Below are 17,846 nucleotides of genomic sequence, written 5' to 3' on the forward strand. Positions count from 1 at the left end.
CTCCGCCTCCATCCTGTGACGGTGGGCTGTGCGCTCTGGGAACGTGAGGCAAAAGAAATCTTTCCTCTCTTAAGTGACTCTGTCAGTATCGGGACACGTGACACGGATGGTCTGATACAATTCTTCACCTGACAAACTGGCTGGCTGAGGACATTAAGTAACCTGTAAGGGCCCTTCCGATCTAGTCTGTGCAAGCTGCAAGAGGGGTTATCATACACACCTGGCGACTCCTGTTTGGGCCCCCTTCCCGTGGCTAGAGGTAACCAGCCCCCTGTCCAGCAGGCCGAGAGCCTGTTTTACTGCAGGCACCTCTCGCACCTCTCAATACACCCCACTCCCTCCGAGACGGGGTCTCACCCTGTAGCCTGGAACTCACCACATAGACTCACACAGCTCCATCTTCCTCTGCCTCCTGAGTGCGGGGCTTAAAGGTGTGTATGCCACCATGCCCTGCTCCACACCTAACATTTTAATAAGATGTTTAAGAAGTTTTTTCCAGGTTGGCCTTTAACTTGGAATCCTGCTTTAGCCTCTTGAGCACTGGACTTACAGGCTTGTGTAACTATCTCGGGTTTAAACTCCTTAAACATTTTTTTTTGGAGGGACTAGAGAGATGGTCCAATGGGTAAGAGCACTTGTTATGGGGCTGGAGAGATGGCTCAGAGGTTAAGATCACTGGCTGCTCTTCCAGAGGTCCTGAGTTCAATTCCCAGCATCCACACGGGGGCTCCCATAGTGGTGCCCTCTTCTGCTGTTCAGGCACACACGCAGGCAGAAAACTGTATACATAATAATCTTTAGAGAAAACAAAAAAGAGCACTTGCTGCTCTTGCAGAGAACCCAGGTTCCGTTCTGAGCACACACCTGGCAGCTCACAACCATCTGTAACCTCAGTGCCCAGGGATCTGATCCCCACTCTCGGCCTCTGACAACCAGGCACGCATGTGATGCAAACACATACACGCAGGCAAAACGCTAAAAATTTCCTGTCAGCACCCAGGCAGGCAGACCTGGAACTCAAGATAATCCAGCTTCCTGAGGGCTGAGATCACAGGCATGAGCTCCTACTGCACAGGACTAAAACTCCATGAAAGAGAAACTAAACAACCCCCATGTCAGTCTACACAGGAGAAGGTGCGTGGCTCCGGCGGCAGGTCCACACTGTGGCTCAGGCCAGTCTCATAGGCTCGTCCCTTCCTTTGGGGTCACCCGGGAGGGGTCAGTACCCACGGGATCTCCCTCAGACAAGCTAAAAGGGGGTCCCTGCTCTCTAGCTCTTCCCATTCGGATTCTGGCCTGCCCTTGGCATGCTGGGTCTGACCTGTTCAGAACTGGGAAGGGGCGGCTGCCCTGGGAACTTAGGACACGAGGGAGAGCCCTGGGCTGCCTGCTTGGGGTCTGGCTGCTGCACCCTCCCCTACCTGCAGAGCCTGCACCTCAGCCCGGAGGAATATTCTGCACCCGGACGGGCTCCTCGATTCTGTTGACCAGCTACCTGCCCAGTGAGTGTGAGGCCTCCCCCTGGTGAGCCTCACCACAGCTCAGCCTAACTTGCGGGGCTCAAGAGGCCACCCTCGATCCCACATGGAAGCAATCGGGGGAAGAACCCTGTCAACCATGCCAGCTAGCTCTGGACAAGGGGCAGGTGTCCTTGGCAGCCTAAGGGCTTGTGAGGATTAAGTGGGAGCTGTGTGTGCCCTTCCCCCATAGTCAAGGTGTGCGATCAGGATTCTGCATGTGTCTGCTTGTGGTTCCCAGTCCCTCACTCCAATCAGGCCTTGTATTGGCACAGCAGTTGCACGGCAGGCCACTATGGGGCTTTTTTGCTCCGCCTTTTAATCTGTCTCTTCTAAAGTGTCCCCCCACCATTAAGTGGCTTCCAGCGTCCATTAGCTGATCTGCAAAGGGGCAGTCTGGATGGGAGGTGCCTGCTTCCTTCTACCTTCCACAGGACCAGGGGCTCCCGAGGGCTCCTACAGGGCAGGCAGTTGAGTTCTGCCGGCTCACGAGGTCCCCACATGGCCCTGGGGTGTGTCCGCCTCTGGTGGCATCCAGGAGCACACCAAACAGAGCACCAGAAGCCCACTTGGGTTTGCAGTCTCCATCTGCCTGTCAAGGCTGCCAGGAGGTTTGAGACCCAGTCAGTGTGGAGACCCATCAGATGCTAGGGACGGCAGATCATGGACACCCTTGGGGTGGCTCCGCGCATGTGCCTGCTGCTCTGTCTCGAGGATGCCCCGGAAACCCGCACCTCCAAGGTGCTGCCCTGTGCTGGCTGCAGCCCTCCCGCCCGGAAGCCTGGAGATGCTGAAGCTCTCCTTGGCAACACGCTGACGCAGAAACCAGCGGGCGGGCTGGGGGTGGGGGTGGGGCGGTGGCTTCTTCTCCAGGCATGGGGATGGGGTGGGGTGGGGTGCTCCACCAGCCTCTGTGAGAGGAAAGAGGAGGGCCGTGGAGCAGAGCAGGGAAGGAGAGCTCTGAGGGGCTGTGTGTACAGCCCTGGCGCTGGCCCTAAACTTCATTGAGCTTTTGCAAAAGTAGTGTGATCTGTTCCTGCCTGAGTCCTTGTTGGGGCTGGGATTTTTAAGGCATTCCAGGAGGAGGAGGAGGAGGAGGAGTGGAGGGGGGGTGGTTGGCAGCTGGTGGCAGCTCTCTCAGCATGTGGCTGGAGGGAGAGGTGAGAGGTGCTCAGGGCTGGCACAGCCAGGGCAGCGGGTGGCAGAAATCACAGGAGAGTATTGTCTTTCCTCAGCGGCCTGTCTGTTTTCTATCGTCAGATATTACTGGTGGAGCATGAAAGGTCAGAACCATTTGGAATCCAGTGAATTTCCAGCTTTGCTAGGGTTTTCCGTCAAGAATTTCCTTTTCTGGTGAACAGCACTACTTCCTCAGGCCCATGGGGATGAGAAGAGAGGGGGTAGGGAAAGTGGGAAAGAGAAAGAGGGAGAGAGAAAGAAAGGGGGAGCTTGAGGGACAGGGGGAGAGGGGAAAAGAGAAGGAGGGAGAAGGGGTAGAGGAAGGAGAGAGGGAGAAGGAGAAATGAATGAGAATGAATATGCACATGTAGGCTCGGCCTCAAACCCCTCCCTTGAGGAGATGGCCCTGGCCAGACTCAGCCTGGTTTCGGCAAGAGGTGAGCATAGGCCTCACTGAAATCCCTGTGGAGATGGGCCTGAAGGAAGGCAGAGATAAGAGGCCACAGAGCTCAGCTCAGTCCTCTAGGGCCTGTCCCCAGGAGCTCCTCGCTTACACACGAGCATTGATCCATCCTGTGACAAAGCCCTCGGAGAGAGTGTGCAGGCTCCAGGCTGTAGCCAGGGAAGGCATCCAGTCAAGGTTTGCCTGAGATTAGCACTGGTCCTGATGTGTGGAGGGAGAGGTATAGAACAGGATGCCTGTGAACTGTAGGATGGACAGAGAGACACCGCTGACAGCATGAACATAGAAGAGAGGTGACAGGATGGTGGGAAAGGGCCAGGGAGAGCCAGGAAAACTTGGGGCTGCTTTCTGATGGCAAATTCAGAGGGAAGAGCTGGTCCTGAGATGCTGAGACCAAGCCTCCTGCCTGCTGGATCCAGGTACACCTGTGGGCACAGCCTACAAAAGCTGGGCCTGAGAGCTTGGTCCTAAGGGAATCCACTATGCTCACCCTGGAGATGGTAGATGAGGCCATCAGAGTTGGCCTTGAGAGGCCTGTGGGAGGTTTCTTGTCAGCAGAAGTACATAGAACTATAGAGAGCCTCTGTGATTGGCAGCACACCTTCCTTTATAGCTGCCCCACAACCAACCCCAGGCACTATGCTTTGCTTGACAACTGGTCAACCCCACACTCTGGCCTCAGTGCTGTCTCTCTCATCCGTTAGGATGCCACTTCTAGCTAGAAGCATACGTTGCTGGAGTTGGGGACAGCCAGAAAAGTCCTATGGGCTAGAACGCCAAGGATCACTCACTTACAGACAGACACAGCCTGGGCATGAAGCAGACCAAGGCAGCAAAAGGGCCACCTACACCTACAGCTTATGACCTCATCCACTGGGAACACCGTTAGTACTTGGCACGGTTTCCAGGGTGCTCAGATGCTGGAAGGAGAGGAAGAGAGCCCTGTCTTCTGTCTCTGTGGCCATCTGAGCAGGCTACAGGCTTTCTCTATGTTCAGAGCACTCCATCATCCATAACTGTGGCCAGAGCCTTCAGCCTTCCACAAACAACCTTGGAACATAAGCCCAAAGTTAGAGTCCTTGGATGAACTCAAAGAATGGTCACCACTTGCCCTAACAAGACCCAATGAAGGAAGAAGCTCCATCATTGCCATCGACCTTGGAGGCCAGCGTTCCAAAGCGGAGAGGCTGGACCCGTGTCTTATAGTACTGTGGAGGTCACGTGTCCATAGGTCTCTCACTGGTGTCGATCCCTTCCTCTGGGCACCACGGCTCGGGCATTCACAGCCCCATTCAGGCATTCTTAGAGGACTCCCCTCCAGTTCCCACGGCATCTGTAAAGGGCTTTGTCTAGTATCCCAGCCCGGCACAGCCGCTCTTCTGAGTTATAGCTCTGGCGTAGACCACTACCGTTTGTGTATCAGACTCCCAGTGCTGCTCCCAGTGTAGCTTGGGCATCTGGCCTTCTGCCTCGGTCAGCTCTAGCGTGCTGGCCACCCTCTCCATGCAAAAGGCCTACGCTTGCTTCCCTGTTTCTTCAAAGCTCTCCCCCGACCCCCAAGCCCTACCAGCTAACCGCCAGACCCAGGTCTCCCTCAGGTAGCTTCTTTCCTCTAATGCTCCTTGTCACACACTTGGCTTTAAGTCTAGGATTCAGAGAACCTCAACAGTGGCTCTACAGCGTACCCACAAAGTCCAAGGCCAGGCCCTGGATCTACCCCTTTTTAAGCCAGACCACCAGTGGACTCTTCAGGTCAAGAAGGAATTGTGGGGGAGGGGGTCGTTGTTCTTGGTGCTGGTAGGAGCTTAATGGCCTTGCTAAACTGACCTTCGGACCGCCGCTGCTGCCCATGCCAGGCCTTGCCTTGCACGTCCTCAGCATGTGGCACAGGCACAGTCATGCTGAGTCCCTGTCCTGAGGCCAGGAGGACAGTGGAGCCAACAACAGTACAAGGAAGGTTCCAAATGTGCATGTGTTGCAGGTCATGGCTGATAAGGGAGGGGTCCTTGGGGGGAGCTCTGTGGAGCCTGGGGGTGTCATTTGGAAGGTCTCAGAGCAGTCATTCTAGCTCGAAGTGATGCCCCTCAGGCTGGAGGGGTCAGGGGAGGTTGAGATCTCATGGGATGCTGTCGCGACCTTGCCTACTGGGGCTCCTAACTCGAAGCTCTGAAGCCTCATGTCACGCGCAAGCTCACGGTGCTCCACTGCACACTCCCCCCGAGCACAAGCGACACGCTCACCTCATCTCACGGAACTGCCAAAGGCCTCCGTCTTTTAGTGTCTGGTGCTGGGGCTCAGCACCAGATCTGGACGGAGCTTGTCTCCGCTCGCGCAAGCGAGTCCATCTGCTTCCCAGGACCAAACAGTAGAAACCTAGGCTTTACTCACCGTCTGGTTATCCTCATAGAGCTTCAGGTCATAGCCACTGAGCTCCACACAGAAGATGATGGCCGTGACGCCCTCAAAGCAGTGGATCCATTTTTTGCGCTCTGACCTCTGCCCACCCACGTCCACCATCTTGAAGGTGAGCTCCTTGAAGGTGAACTTGTTCTCCACAATGCCCGTGGTCATGTCCCGGGAGCGCAGGATGTCCTCCACTGTGGGGATGTAGTCGGGCGCTGCGATGCGCTCCAGGTCGTTCAGGTAGTAGGCCGCATTGTCTTCCAGGTGGTACTCGCTGGAGCGGCCAAAGCAGGCCTGGGCCCCGGGGTCAGCCCACAGCCGCCGCATGACCCCCAGCAGCTCCGGCGTTATCTCCCCTTTGCTCTCCGCCGGACCCGTCAGTGCAAAGAGCTGCACCGCGTCGTAGGCGCGGTCTGGGTTGTGGAAGTCGATCTTCAGGGCGGCCAGGGCCCGAATGATGCGGGTCAGGGAATCGATGGCGTTGTAGATGATGAGGGGCTTGTACTCCTTGCAGGCCTCCAGGTTGAAGCCGCCGCTGTGGATGATCTTCATCTGCTTGACGATGGTGCTCTTGCCCGAGTTGCTGGTGCCCAGCAGGAGGAGTTTGATCTCCCGGCGCTGCCTCTGGCTCTCTGAGCGCAGGTGGCGGTCAATTCTCCGGGACCGCCGCGCCGCCTCTTTCTCCTCTGAGCTTTGCCGACATCCCATGGTCCGGCCGGCGGCAGCAGGCCCGCCCCCTCCCCCAAGATGCAGAAGGCGGGATTCGTGCCTCTCCCCCTTGCCACCAAACAGAAAGGTCACGGTGAGGGCTGGTGTGACAGGCAGACGGGGAGAGGGGCAGCTGAGCAGGGGAGCGCTCAGCACTGGCTTTGGGGCAAGGCCATGTCACACGGTGATCCCTGCCCCAGCCCCTCTTCTCCTGCTGGCATGGCGCTCAGGGCGGTGGGGCAGAGACCACACCCTCCCCTCTAGTGACACTCCACCTCCCTGGTCGGCACCGTGGCCTGATTTGCCGCAGTCATTCCCTGCACTCGGCCACGGTAGGTAGCTGTCGGCTTGCGTCTGCCCAGGCAGTGTCTGCCCAGGCTACTGCTGTCTGCTTGCTGGTTGCTGTGGCGATGATGCTTCCAGGCGCGGCTGGAGGGCCCAGCACCCCTGAGGCCCCCCTGCCTCAGGCTGCTCCGGCTCCCTGCCTCGCATCCGGCCCTTCACCTAACGAAAAAGAGAACAGTGTGAGCTTCGTCCTGGGCCGGGGAAGAGGGATCAGCCGCTGGGCCTCAGGAAACAGAACAACAGTCCATGAACTCCCAGCCCCTCAACTGCCTCAGGGTTCGCGCCCCTCCCACAGCAAAGCAAACATGTTTGGCTGATGCCTTCCACTCCGCCGATCCGGACAGAAGTGAGCTGTGCAGGGCTCCTGCCTGCTGTCCCCATGCTGGGTTCACCTCCGCCCACTGGACCCGGTCCACCTGGTCCCCTGTGAGTCTGTATGTCTGACTGAGACTCCACAGCACGACCCTGCCATGGGGGTCCCCTATTCCAGGATACTCGGGGCTCTCAGCCCCACTCTGCAGCCTGGCTGTGGCCCTGCCTAAAGGAGGCCGGGGAAAACTGGCTCTCTCCTAACTTTCACCCCTTTAGACACAGGGCCACCTCTGGTCTCACTGGGCCAGATACACAGACTGTGTACCGTGTGTCAGGGCGGAGCTCTGGCCCTGCTCTCCCTTCCTGGGGTTGAATCGGCACACGGGGGAACCATGGGGCAAGGCGGGCGGGCAGGAGAGGTCAGGAAGGCTCTCAGAAAACCGGGAATCACTGGGTCTAGGCACAGCTGCCCTGCTCAGGTCTTACCTAGGCTCGGGCTGAATCCTTTCCAGACCCTAAGTGGGCCAGAGTGTTCACGAGGAACAGCTGGACTCACAGCTGGAGCTGGTGACACCTGCTGACCTCCAGGAGGAAGGTTACCTCCTGGGTACCTCTGTGACCCACTGGGTGGCTGGGGCAGGTCTCCAGCAGGAGGCTCAGTTCTGCCACTGTCCGGGGGGTGGGGGAGGGCTCAGAATGGCACATCTTTTGCCCTCTTTGCTCTGATCTGTCTCCGCCTGGCTATTGTGCTGCAGGGACTTCATAACCCATCCTATGTTCGCTTCCCTGATGGCAGGCTCTTAGTAGAAGGCCTAAGGCAGACAAGAGTTCCTAACCTAGGCAAGGGCCTCTCTCTAGCTCCACTCCTGGTGTAACCAGCACCTGAGACTCAGTCAACCCACATCAGTCTTAACACACCTGACATGGACCCGTAGGAAATGGCAGCCCACAGCCCTCCATCCCCCGTACTTTGCCTCTCTCTCTCCTAGTCACACTAGGCCCGGCAATCATGCTCTGAACCAAGCCCCAGGGCCCACGGGTCTGACTTTCCCGGATGGCTGTGGCCTCTGGTCTTCTCCAGCCCCTCGGTCTACCTTCCTCCAACAGCATCTCTGAAGCCACCTCTCCCCCGGGTCCAAGCTTGATCCCGGCCCTTGCTCTCAGGGTGTAAATCTCACCCTTTACACAGCCTCTGGCTGGGTACCCTGTTGCTTCTCAGCGCCTTGGGTGACTGACGCCACGTTTCTGAGCGTGTCCCTCGTGCTCATAGGTACCTGGGGGTTACAGATCGGGTAGCCCAGAGCCTGACGCACTGCGAGCACCAGCCAGTAGCAGTCGCCACCCATTGTTTCCGTCACCGGGAGCATCAGCATGGCACAGCCGATGCGTGGCACATGTGGCCTTCCCCTGGCAGAGAGTGCTCCGTGAGCAGCAGCGCAGTGCATGGGGCACAGTCCCCCACCCCCACCCCGCATCAGGTGCTAGAGTAGAGGAGACGGGAGGGAAGGTTAAAGACCTGCTCCACCTCTCTACAGTCCCACCCCCAGGGGAAGCCAGAGACACCCCAGATGCAGAGCTGGCAGAGTAGTGATTAGATGTCACTCAAACCACCCCAAGACGTCTGAGAATGGAAGCCTCCAGATGCACCCGCTCCGTGGCGGCACACATGCCCCGCACGCGCACACTGCACGGGGCAGCACTCCTGCGTGGACAGAGCGCCGGGAGCACCTCCCGTCGGCAAGGAGCTCCAGGAAGAGTCTCTGCTGTGCGTTTGACCCCGACACCCACATTTCCCTGAATGCACTTTGGTTTGGAAAAAGGCTTGTAATGGCACTGATTAGGCCCCGAGTCTCATCACACCAGGGCCGGCTGCTCTGGATCGACCGTGAGCATGTATCGGTCCAGGGTCAAGGTGAATGGCCCCTGAGCCGTGTTGATGGCCTGACACCCCCCGACCGCCAACCCAGGCGAGAAGGTGTGCACCGCCTTCAGCTTCCTGTGGGGGGGGTTTCCTTCCAGAAGTCTTTCCAGAGGCTGCTGGTGTGTGTGTGTGTGTGTGTGTGAGAGAGAGAGAGAGAGCACTGGGGCCTCAACACTGCCATTTCAGCATGGGGGCAATGCCCACCCTCCAGAGAAATGGCCGAGGATATCCCCATTAACAGCACTTCCTGCAGCGTTTTAAAAGTCAAAGGTACGGCCAGGCCTGGCCTGCCGGCTCTCCTCTATCTGGACAGTGTTGGTGGCAAAGGCCATCCAGAAAATAACGGTCCTGCTAAACGAACCTCTCAAACTGCCCAATGCCAAGAAAAGTAAGACCCCGGAGGAGAGGTTTCCATCACCACATTCTCAGCACGTGGTCTGATCCGGACAGGTGACCCTGCTCTAGGGGACCCCAGAGTCATTCCTGTGGGACGTTGGGGCCATCCCCTGCCTTGGTGCAGAGCTGCATCTGAACGGAAGAGGCTGTCCACTTCCTGCAGTGGACTTCCTGCCACTCCCACAGTGCTGCTCCAGGGAGCCTGGCAGGCACTGCCTGCTCCAGGACCCACTGCTCTCCTTGGCTACTCCCGTTTTGGGTGTCTTTTGCTGGAACTCTCCGTGCTCTTTGTGGGTCAGCTCCCATGAGGGAGGGACCTCCTCTCCTCCATGCTGCTGCTACTTGGCACTGTATCTGTCTGCTCTCAGCGTCCCCTGCCACGCACGTGTTTCCTTAAGACCGGCGAGGCCGTGTGGTGCAGGAGAAAGGTGTGCCCCTGGTGAACCTGAGAATAGATGGTGGTTGTGAACAGCAGGTCTGTGTGGGCAGGGCACCTAAGCGTGGCACGGTCCTCCCCTTAACTGTCCATCCTGCTCCTGCCTTGGTGGTCCCCTGCCTGGGTACTGGATCTTGAGAATAAAGAGAAGCAGCCAGGCCTTTGGTCTCAAGTGGTAGGGGAAGAAGTTTCTCTGTTTACAGACATGTGATCTGAGCTTCAGGAAACACATTCCACCACCATGAGGCTGGTGGCGGGGGCAGGGGGAGATCAGGTCTGGGGGTGGGGGGAGCTGCCATTTGGAAGCCTCATTTGCTGCTGTCCAGATGCCCAGAGCCAAGGGCTGGTGAGGTGGTCCGTTGGCATGGGTTGCTGGAGAGCAGTGAGGGAATGAAGGGGAAACTGTACTTAGGCAGTGAGCTCCTGCTGTGGAGACCATGTCGGGTAGCAACTGTCACAGTGAGGGCAGGTCCCCTGCTGGAGCCACCCTCTGCCAGGTCACCAGGCTACCAGATGCCTGAAACAAATAGGCCGATGGCCCTTTCCAGAATTCTTTGTGGGGTCTGGTGACCCTGGGGCAATGTGAGTGCCAGAGCAGTGGAACTGGGGTTGGTGATGGGTGCTTAGGTCCAGCTATGATCTCTACATGGAGCCTCAGCCAGTCCTACCTTCTGAGGTGGGGTTCCTGTCGCCCTTTCTCTGGGTCTACCCGGGGTCTTTTGGCCAGAGGTGGCGGCTGAGTGAGGACCACATGTTTTGAAGTTTCCTGGCCTAGAAACTGTTCCTGTGTCCCCAGAGGTGACACCCAAAATCTACCAGCACAATGCCCTTGGGTAGGGCTAGAAATAACAGAAGTAGGAGGCAGAGGAGACGAGACGTGTGTACAAAGGTTTGGGATGTGTGGGTGTGGACAGGAGAGATGAGCTCCACAGTGGTGGATCTAAAGAGAGGTCAAAGCACCTCATCAGAGACAAGAAACGTTCAAGGTGAGAGGGAGGGGTGTGGCAAATGAGAGGCCTAGCTGCTGTTCTGGTTTGTCCTTCAATAAAAAAAAAAGAAGAAGAAGAAGAAATGGTTTCAAGCTAGGTATGCAGGTGCATGTTTGTGACAGTGACATGTGTATGTGTTGGTATGTTTGTGCATGTTTGTGTGTGTGTTCTGCTTAGGCGTATCTGTGTAGCTGTTCCATGTGATGGGGTAGGTGTGTGACCATGTGCAGTTTCCACACAGTATCCTGGTATCCTCAAAGCAAGGAGCCATGCACAGGAGGGGCCAGCTGCGGTGCCAGGGAGGAGAATGGGGCTGGGAAAACCAGCCGGAGCGGAGTCTCACACTGAAGATAGGCTGTGGCCCTGAGCTTGGAACTTACGGTGCCTGTGGACTGAATAGGCAGAGCCCAAACCTCTAAGTCTGCTCTGGCAATAACAGAACTCAGGCCATAAGCAGAGCAGAAACAACAGTGGGGGACGAGGAGCCAAGCTTGACTGTGAGAATGGAGCTCCTGTTAGGAGGGCAAGGTCAAAGGTGGAGTGCAGAGGGAGCAGGTCTGCAAAGGTGGGCGGTGGGCAGGGCTGGCCTCTAAGCAGGTGACAAATGACAGCATGCATGAGCTGGAGGAGGCATACAGGCAGGCATCTGAGCAAAGGCTGAGGTATCGGGGAGAGGGCTGGAAGGACAGCTGGAGGGATGGTCCAATGGCAAGCCAAAGCCTAAAGGTTTGGATGACATCACTGGGCTAAAACAGACTGGGGAAGGTGCCTGTCTGTGGATTCAGGGTGAGAGGGCTGTGACATGGGGGTTGGGGGGGGGGCTAAGTGGCGGGGGTGTTCTGTGAGACCAAAGCTGCATGGCAGTGATGGAATGGTGGCTGCGTGGATCATCCCAAGGACTGTCAGGCAAAGCTGAGGGCCAGGGCTGCTAGTGGAGAGCAGACAGTGGCACACCTGGGAACAGTCAGCTCTGCCTGTAGTGTGGGACCTCAGTACAGATGTGTGGGCTGTGTCGGTTAGCACAGACTCTATTGGTCAGTATAGACGTGTGGGCTGAATCAGCATCAGCAAATCCACCCCAGACCTCACCAGATGCACACAGCTGGAGGCGTGCAGATCACAATGGTGACTCCGCCCATCCCAGCAGTTTTCTTTGGCCTTTCACAAGCTCCACGCTGGCCTCCATCATGCTATTGTACAGAGACGTGTTAGTGTGCAGTCCAAACCCTAACTCCGCTCAGGGATTCCTCTCTAAAAGCCCTCACTCCTGCCAGTGCCAGGCTCGGAACTCTGAGTCCATGCCAACCGTCTCCTTTTAAGACCTTCTCTACCTGCCCGAGTCTGGAGCAGTGGTTTTCAACCTGTGGGTCGAGGCCTCTTTGGGGAGTCATACATCAGATAGTCTGCACAAATCGGATATTTACACTGCAATTCATAACAGCAGCAAAATTACAGTTATGAAGTAGCCACGAAACAGTTTTATGGTTGGGGGTGACCACAACACCAGAAACTGTATTGAAGGGTCGCAGCCTCGGGAAGGTGGAGAACTGCTGCTCCAGAGTCTCTGGGTTTGGCATTTGCCCACTGCGTGACCAGCTTACTTTCCGTACCTGCTGCTGCTTCCTAAATACGGCCTCTCTGTCCAGAAAAAGACACTGAGCGACAACCCCGAGCCAGGCCTGAGACACAGTTCCACACAGCGTCATTTCTCCCAGGATCTTTGTATCTTGGACGCCCTTTATACCAGTTATCTTTGCTCTCCTTGGTCTAAGCCTATAGCTTATAGGTCCTGATGCTGGCCCTTCCCCCTGCCCCAGGCATAGGACCCGACAGTGCAACACCTATACCCATGGCAGCCAGAACCTGCTAAGGCAGAACTGGGCTGTGCCAGCGCCTGGTTGCCTCTACCCCTGGCTTTCCTCTCCTCTCAGGGCCTCCTCCACAAGAGCACTGGAAAGGCAGCTCACACCTGAGTCCCCAAGGGTCTTTTCCCAAGCCAGTTGACTCTAGGGTGGGAAGGTTTATCTATCAGCATAGAGGCGGGGCTCTTTCACTGCCTCATCCTAATTTCTCACGAGCCTGGTCACGACCTGTCTAGACCCCTGGCTACCATCCCTACTAGTCTCTCAGGAAAGCCTGCCTCATGCTGAACCTGCCCACCAGAAAGGGTGATCCAGGACAGCAATGGCTTTGCACGCAGATACTTCTCTTCAGCATAGGGATACTTGCTGGGGAGAGACTTCAGCTCCCTGAGGGTTTATATCAGGCTGAGTGGATGGAGAAATGGACCTACCTAGGACCCAAGACTGTTAGCCACAGTGAGCAGAACCCCAAAAAGCTTGTGGGTAGCCAAGGCCCACAATACATCAAGGCAGCGAAGCCGCATTCTAACACCTGGTTGGGCTCCTAAGTGTCCCCAATACCACACCCCTTGGGGGCATGAGGGTTCCCACTGTCTTCACCCCTAATCGGAAAACCTGGCCTGGGTGTCTCCTGCGGGGAACAGCAGCACAGGTGGTCACAGGTCCTGAGGTAATCAGGAGTCCCTGTCATGGAGTCTTTCCTAAGCCACGGGAGCTGCTCAGATTGCTTGCGCCGGCCTGACCCTGGCCTGCTCTGCTGTTTCCCAGGGAGGTCAAGTATTCCCGAGGCAGGAATGAACCTCAGCACTGCCCAGACCCTCTATCCACTTTTCAGATGCCCTCTGGCCGCTGCCAGCCTCCTATGCGCCCTCGGTACCCACGTGTGGTAAAGGGAGGGGGCAGAGGGAGGCTGGCCCAGAGGTCGCAGGCTGAGCTCACCAGGCCCTCCTTTCACATGAGGCTGTCAAGCAGAAGTGGGAAGTTCCAGGTCCGCAGCCAGTCCATATATCAGGCTGAAAGGACGAATGGGAACAGTGCATCTGAGGTTCCCGAAGGCAGGCCCTGGGCAGTTCACACACTACTGGGTGCCCAATCACCCGCCAGGAGCATTCCCAGGCCAACAGAGCGCCTTCATCTCTTTTTATGAGTTCTTAGCTGGGCGTGGTGGTACACACACCACGAAGAGATTCTTCACGAATCCATTTCTCCTCTTGTGTGCATTCTCCAACAGCGGAGGACAGCTTTGGGCTGGCCTGTGGGCGTGTCTGTCTCCGGGAAGTCACAGTGGGCTTGGGGGGAAAGAGCTGGAACCAAGCCAGGGCTTCCTTGTGTAAGCTCCCCTAGAGCAGGGGCATGCCTCCTCTAGGGGAAGCAGACGCTTACAGAAACAGGGCCCAGAAGCCTGTGGCTTCAGACGCTTGGTCCCAGCCCTCAGGCTGAGCCACAAGGGTCATGAGCTCTGGATCAGCTTGAGCTATACAGCAAGCCTTGTGTCAAAAACTAGTGAATGCTCTAATGAGCACACTGGCAAACCCTGGGCCCTCTTGCTTACCCGTGGAACTGAAGTCCCCGAGTGGACACCCACCATGGCTTTATTTCAGAAACTGAAGAAAACGGAAGAGCTTGTGCCCCTGGCTGCCGCTGATAGTCAGTTTCCTCCCTTCTTAAGAAGGAAACATTTTCTCCTGCCTTTTCACGCCTGCCTTACTAAAAGCATGCTCTCTGCTTCAGCTGACATTGTGCGTTCCTCTACTCCTTTTCTGATGAGGCAGAGCAGCCCTGACTAGGTTGCTCGAATGAAGCCAGGACTGGGCCACGGGAGGGGCCTGCATGCTGTCTGGCCCTCCTTTGACCATCCCAGCCTTCCCCTAGTAGGACCCTAGTGGACCAGAGAAGCCAAGACCCATGGCTATGGGCTTGTTCACCTTAGCCAGATCTGAGTGCGCTCTTGCCCCCACCTGTTACTATGACGGCCTGGTCACAGTCCAGGGTCCCCATAGACTCTTCATGAGTCCATTTCTCTTGTGTGCATTCTCCAACAGAAGGAGGACACCTTCGGGCTGTTCCTGGGAGGTCAGACAGTGGGCTTGGGGGGAAAGAGCTGGGTCTAAGCCAGGGCTTCCTTGTGTAAGCTCCCCTAGAGCAGGGGCATGCCTCCTCCAGGGGAAGCAGGTGCTTACAGAAATGGGGCCCAGAAGCCTGTGGCTACAGATGTCCACTTGGCGGACATGGATAGTGCCAGCCCACACCTGTCTGTGGGCTGCACATGTTAAGAGTAAGCCCGGGGGTTGGCTATGACTTTGTAGAAGTGTAAAGGCCCTCTCAGGGGAGTCCACAGGACTCAGCTCTAGTCACCCCAGCCTCTGTACCCCGCCCCCCCCCCCCCCCCCCCCGCTGCATGCCTAATCTGACCACATCTGGGTATAACCTGCTGCAATGTTTGTCCTGAAATGGATTTATCTTTTTTTTTTTTTTTTTTTTTTAAACTTAACTGTATACTTGAAGAAGAACTTGAAGTGGAAAGCCAGAGCCGTTCCTCATAGAAATGATCCAGAATACACAACAATGAAGGAGCCGCTGCCAGCCGGGGCCTGCAGAGGGGCCAGGCGAGGTCACTGGCTGTTTGCTAAACAACAAGGATTAGTGCCTGCTGGATTGGGGTGGGGGAGCCACGCTGCCACCAAACTGCAATCTTCTCCTCCAAGGAGAAAGATTGAGAGATGTAAAAGAGGATTACTTCCTCACATGAAAGGCCAGCCCAGGACCCCCTAGGGCTTGGTGGCCTCTGTCCTTTGCTTGGAGAAGCTAGGCCCTGGAGCTACTGTTTTCTGGGAATGCAAATGGGATGTACAGTGTCTCAGAGGCCCTCTCTGCTGAGACATCTAGGGGACAGGATTATAGGGTTGTGGTACCAACACTGCACCCTTTGACTCCTTCTCTCCTTAGCTGCACTGGCATGATTTGCAGCACCCCCTCCAGGCTCTGCTCAGCCTATCTTAGGTCTGGGCCTGGGCCTAAGGCTCTCCACTCTCAGATGACTTGAGCCCCACTGTGGTTTGCTCTGCTCCAAGCCAAGTGGTAGGGGTTGACACAGAGAGGGCAGGCTGAGTTTGTGTCTCAAGGAGCTCACATTTTGGTTGGAAGGTAACCAGACCATTCCCGACACAGATCAGCGCTGTGGTGGTAGGGACATGATGAAGGCTACAGAACAGGGCTGGGGGAGAATGGCTGAAGACACGACGTCCTGAGCTGATCTCACGGCCAAAGGGGACTGCTGGCCACCTGCAGGTTATGCCCATACCAACAAGGAAGGGTTCAAAGTCTGGGAGTGGCCCTCGGAAACGTGAGCGGCTCCCGAGGAGGCCAACACTAGGTAGGAAACTGTGACGGCTGGGCTGAGTGTTCCTGGGGAGGGCCATGCAGGAATGAATGCCATGTGGGGTACCACAGGCATCGCCAGGCGCCCAGAGCATCACTTTCCCTGGGTTTGGAAGAGGCACTTTTGCGTTATTACACTCCAGTGTAAGGTGCCCAGCGGATAGCACCTTGGGAAGGCTGAGCGCAGTCAGTGTGAGCTGGAGAGCGAGTGGGGGCAGAGCTGAAGCCACACGTCCCCAGATGACAGGTACACGCACTTCCTCCTGTTCTCGCTGGAAGGGCCTTTGCGAACAGTGGCTGTTCAGCTCTCGCTGGGCCTTTGAGTCAAGGGCAGCTCTCAGCCCGGGGCCGAGTGGTGGCAGTGAGCGTGTGGATCCAGCCACCTGCATGCAACAGCCTGCTCTGGCCTCCTCCACCCCTCTTCCCTCACCCACCGCGACTGTCTGCAGGAAAGGTCTGATAGTTCACTTAGGCCTTTGATAGACAACATGTGTTTTGAGACAGAAAAGTCGTATCTTCCCAAGGAGATTAGAAACCTCTGCTTGCCTTGATGCCAGTGACACTGGACTAAAGACAGGGCAGGCGATCCCTCCAAGGAGTTGCTCTCGTGGGGATGGGGCCTGTACCTCTTCTTCCTTGTAACCCTATAATGTCTCCCGACAAACAAAAACCAACCAGTTTCTGCCTTCCCGGTTCTGTTTCACACTCTTCGGGACCACTCTGCCTACGGGACATTCTTCTGTCGTGCAAGGCGGGCACCCCTGTTCGTATCGGATCCTGCCCCAGGAAGAAAGGGCAGGCTGGCATTCCCCTTGGCCTCAGGGATCCTGGGTCCTCCCAAGGTTTCCTCCCTGATCACACTGTGGGTGCGGTCTTCCCTGTGATTCTCCCCGCCGTGGGCTTGTCTGGGCTACTGCTCTACCCCCATCCCCCAGCCGCCAGCTCTGCTTCCTTCAAAGCAGGTGCTCTGTGAAAAGATCTGCGGAGCAGATGGATGGGAAGATGGACCAAAACCAAAAGATGTTTGCACGGAGCTCAAAGCTTCTCAGTGCTCCCTTCGGAGCACATTACCTAACATGACCTCGCTTAGGAGGGAGGAGAGGGGTCACACACCAACAGTCCATATGGGCCTTGGGCCCTGAGATCTCTGCTGGTCCGTGGACACCCCTGGGTGTTCCGGGATCTGGTTCTGGGGAGATTCCAGGGTCCCTCTATCTGCTTCCCTGACTTTTTGGCTCCTGCTTCCCGTATACCCTCCTTAGATGGGTGACTCATCTGTCTTTCCTGTAAGGAGGCCTGTCCAACAGAGACCCCAAACTTAGCAGTTTCTAGTTCTTTCCTCCCTTCGAGGCAGGAGTCCTCTTCCCAAAGCCCCTACCCTTAACTGCTTCCTACACCTTCCGTATTCCGTACTAGGTGCTTCTTTGCCCCGCGTCCCCTTCTACCTGGTTCCTGGGCATTCACTCCATGCTCTCCCTTCCTGACTCTCTAGCCCCTAAGTGGTGCCTCCCCCCATCCCTGTCCAGCCCTCACTGCATATTCCTTTCTGCATTCTCTGCCCCACCCCTGGCCCCTTGCCCTGGTCTCTCCTCCCCCTTTTTGCCTATGACCCCTCTCACCATCTTCCTTGAGCCCTGCCTTGTCCCCTCCTCCTGGTCCCCGCCTCTCTTACGGGCCCCTGGACCTGTGTCCCACTCTCCATGCCAGAAGCGCCTCTTCCCTTCAGGTTGCCCCTACACACTCCTACCGAGCTTGGAGCAACTTTTAAGAATCCTTTGTCCCTCCTGTCTTGGAGGGACGGGCTTTCAGGCTGACCTTTCCCGGGAGCTCTAAAACATAACAGTCCCCTCCCACCCTTGGTCTGTCTCTGTGGCTCCGTGTTCGTGCGGTAGATCACAGTTCACATCTTCTCAAGTCGATGGCTATCCCCCAGTCAA

At 56.7% G+C, this 17,846-nt stretch overlaps 2 protein-coding genes across 3 annotated transcripts in view; one reads left to right on the top strand and one right to left on the bottom strand.

Moving 5' to 3' along the window:
• Nucleotides 1-17,846, top strand: part of Rsph14 (radial spoke head 14 homolog) — a 98,722-nt gene that overhangs the window by 59,401 nt on the left and 21,475 nt on the right. The window lies entirely within an intron of this gene.
• Nucleotides 1-17,846, bottom strand: part of Gnaz (G protein subunit alpha z) — a 48,689-nt gene that overhangs the window by 18,667 nt on the left and 12,176 nt on the right. Inside the window, exon 2 of the mRNA XM_021646068.2 lies at nt 5,548-6,774. Within this exon, the coding sequence (XP_021501743.1) occupies nt 5,548-6,270 (723 nt within the window). The 5' untranslated portion in view covers nt 6,271-6,774. The remainder of the gene's footprint in view (nt 1-5,547; nt 6,775-17,846) is intronic.

The sequence above is a fragment of the Meriones unguiculatus genome, chromosome 16 (assembly GCF_030254825.1).
Source record: "Meriones unguiculatus strain TT.TT164.6M chromosome 16, Bangor_MerUng_6.1, whole genome shotgun sequence".
NCBI lineage: Eukaryota > Metazoa > Chordata > Mammalia > Rodentia > Muridae > Meriones > Meriones unguiculatus.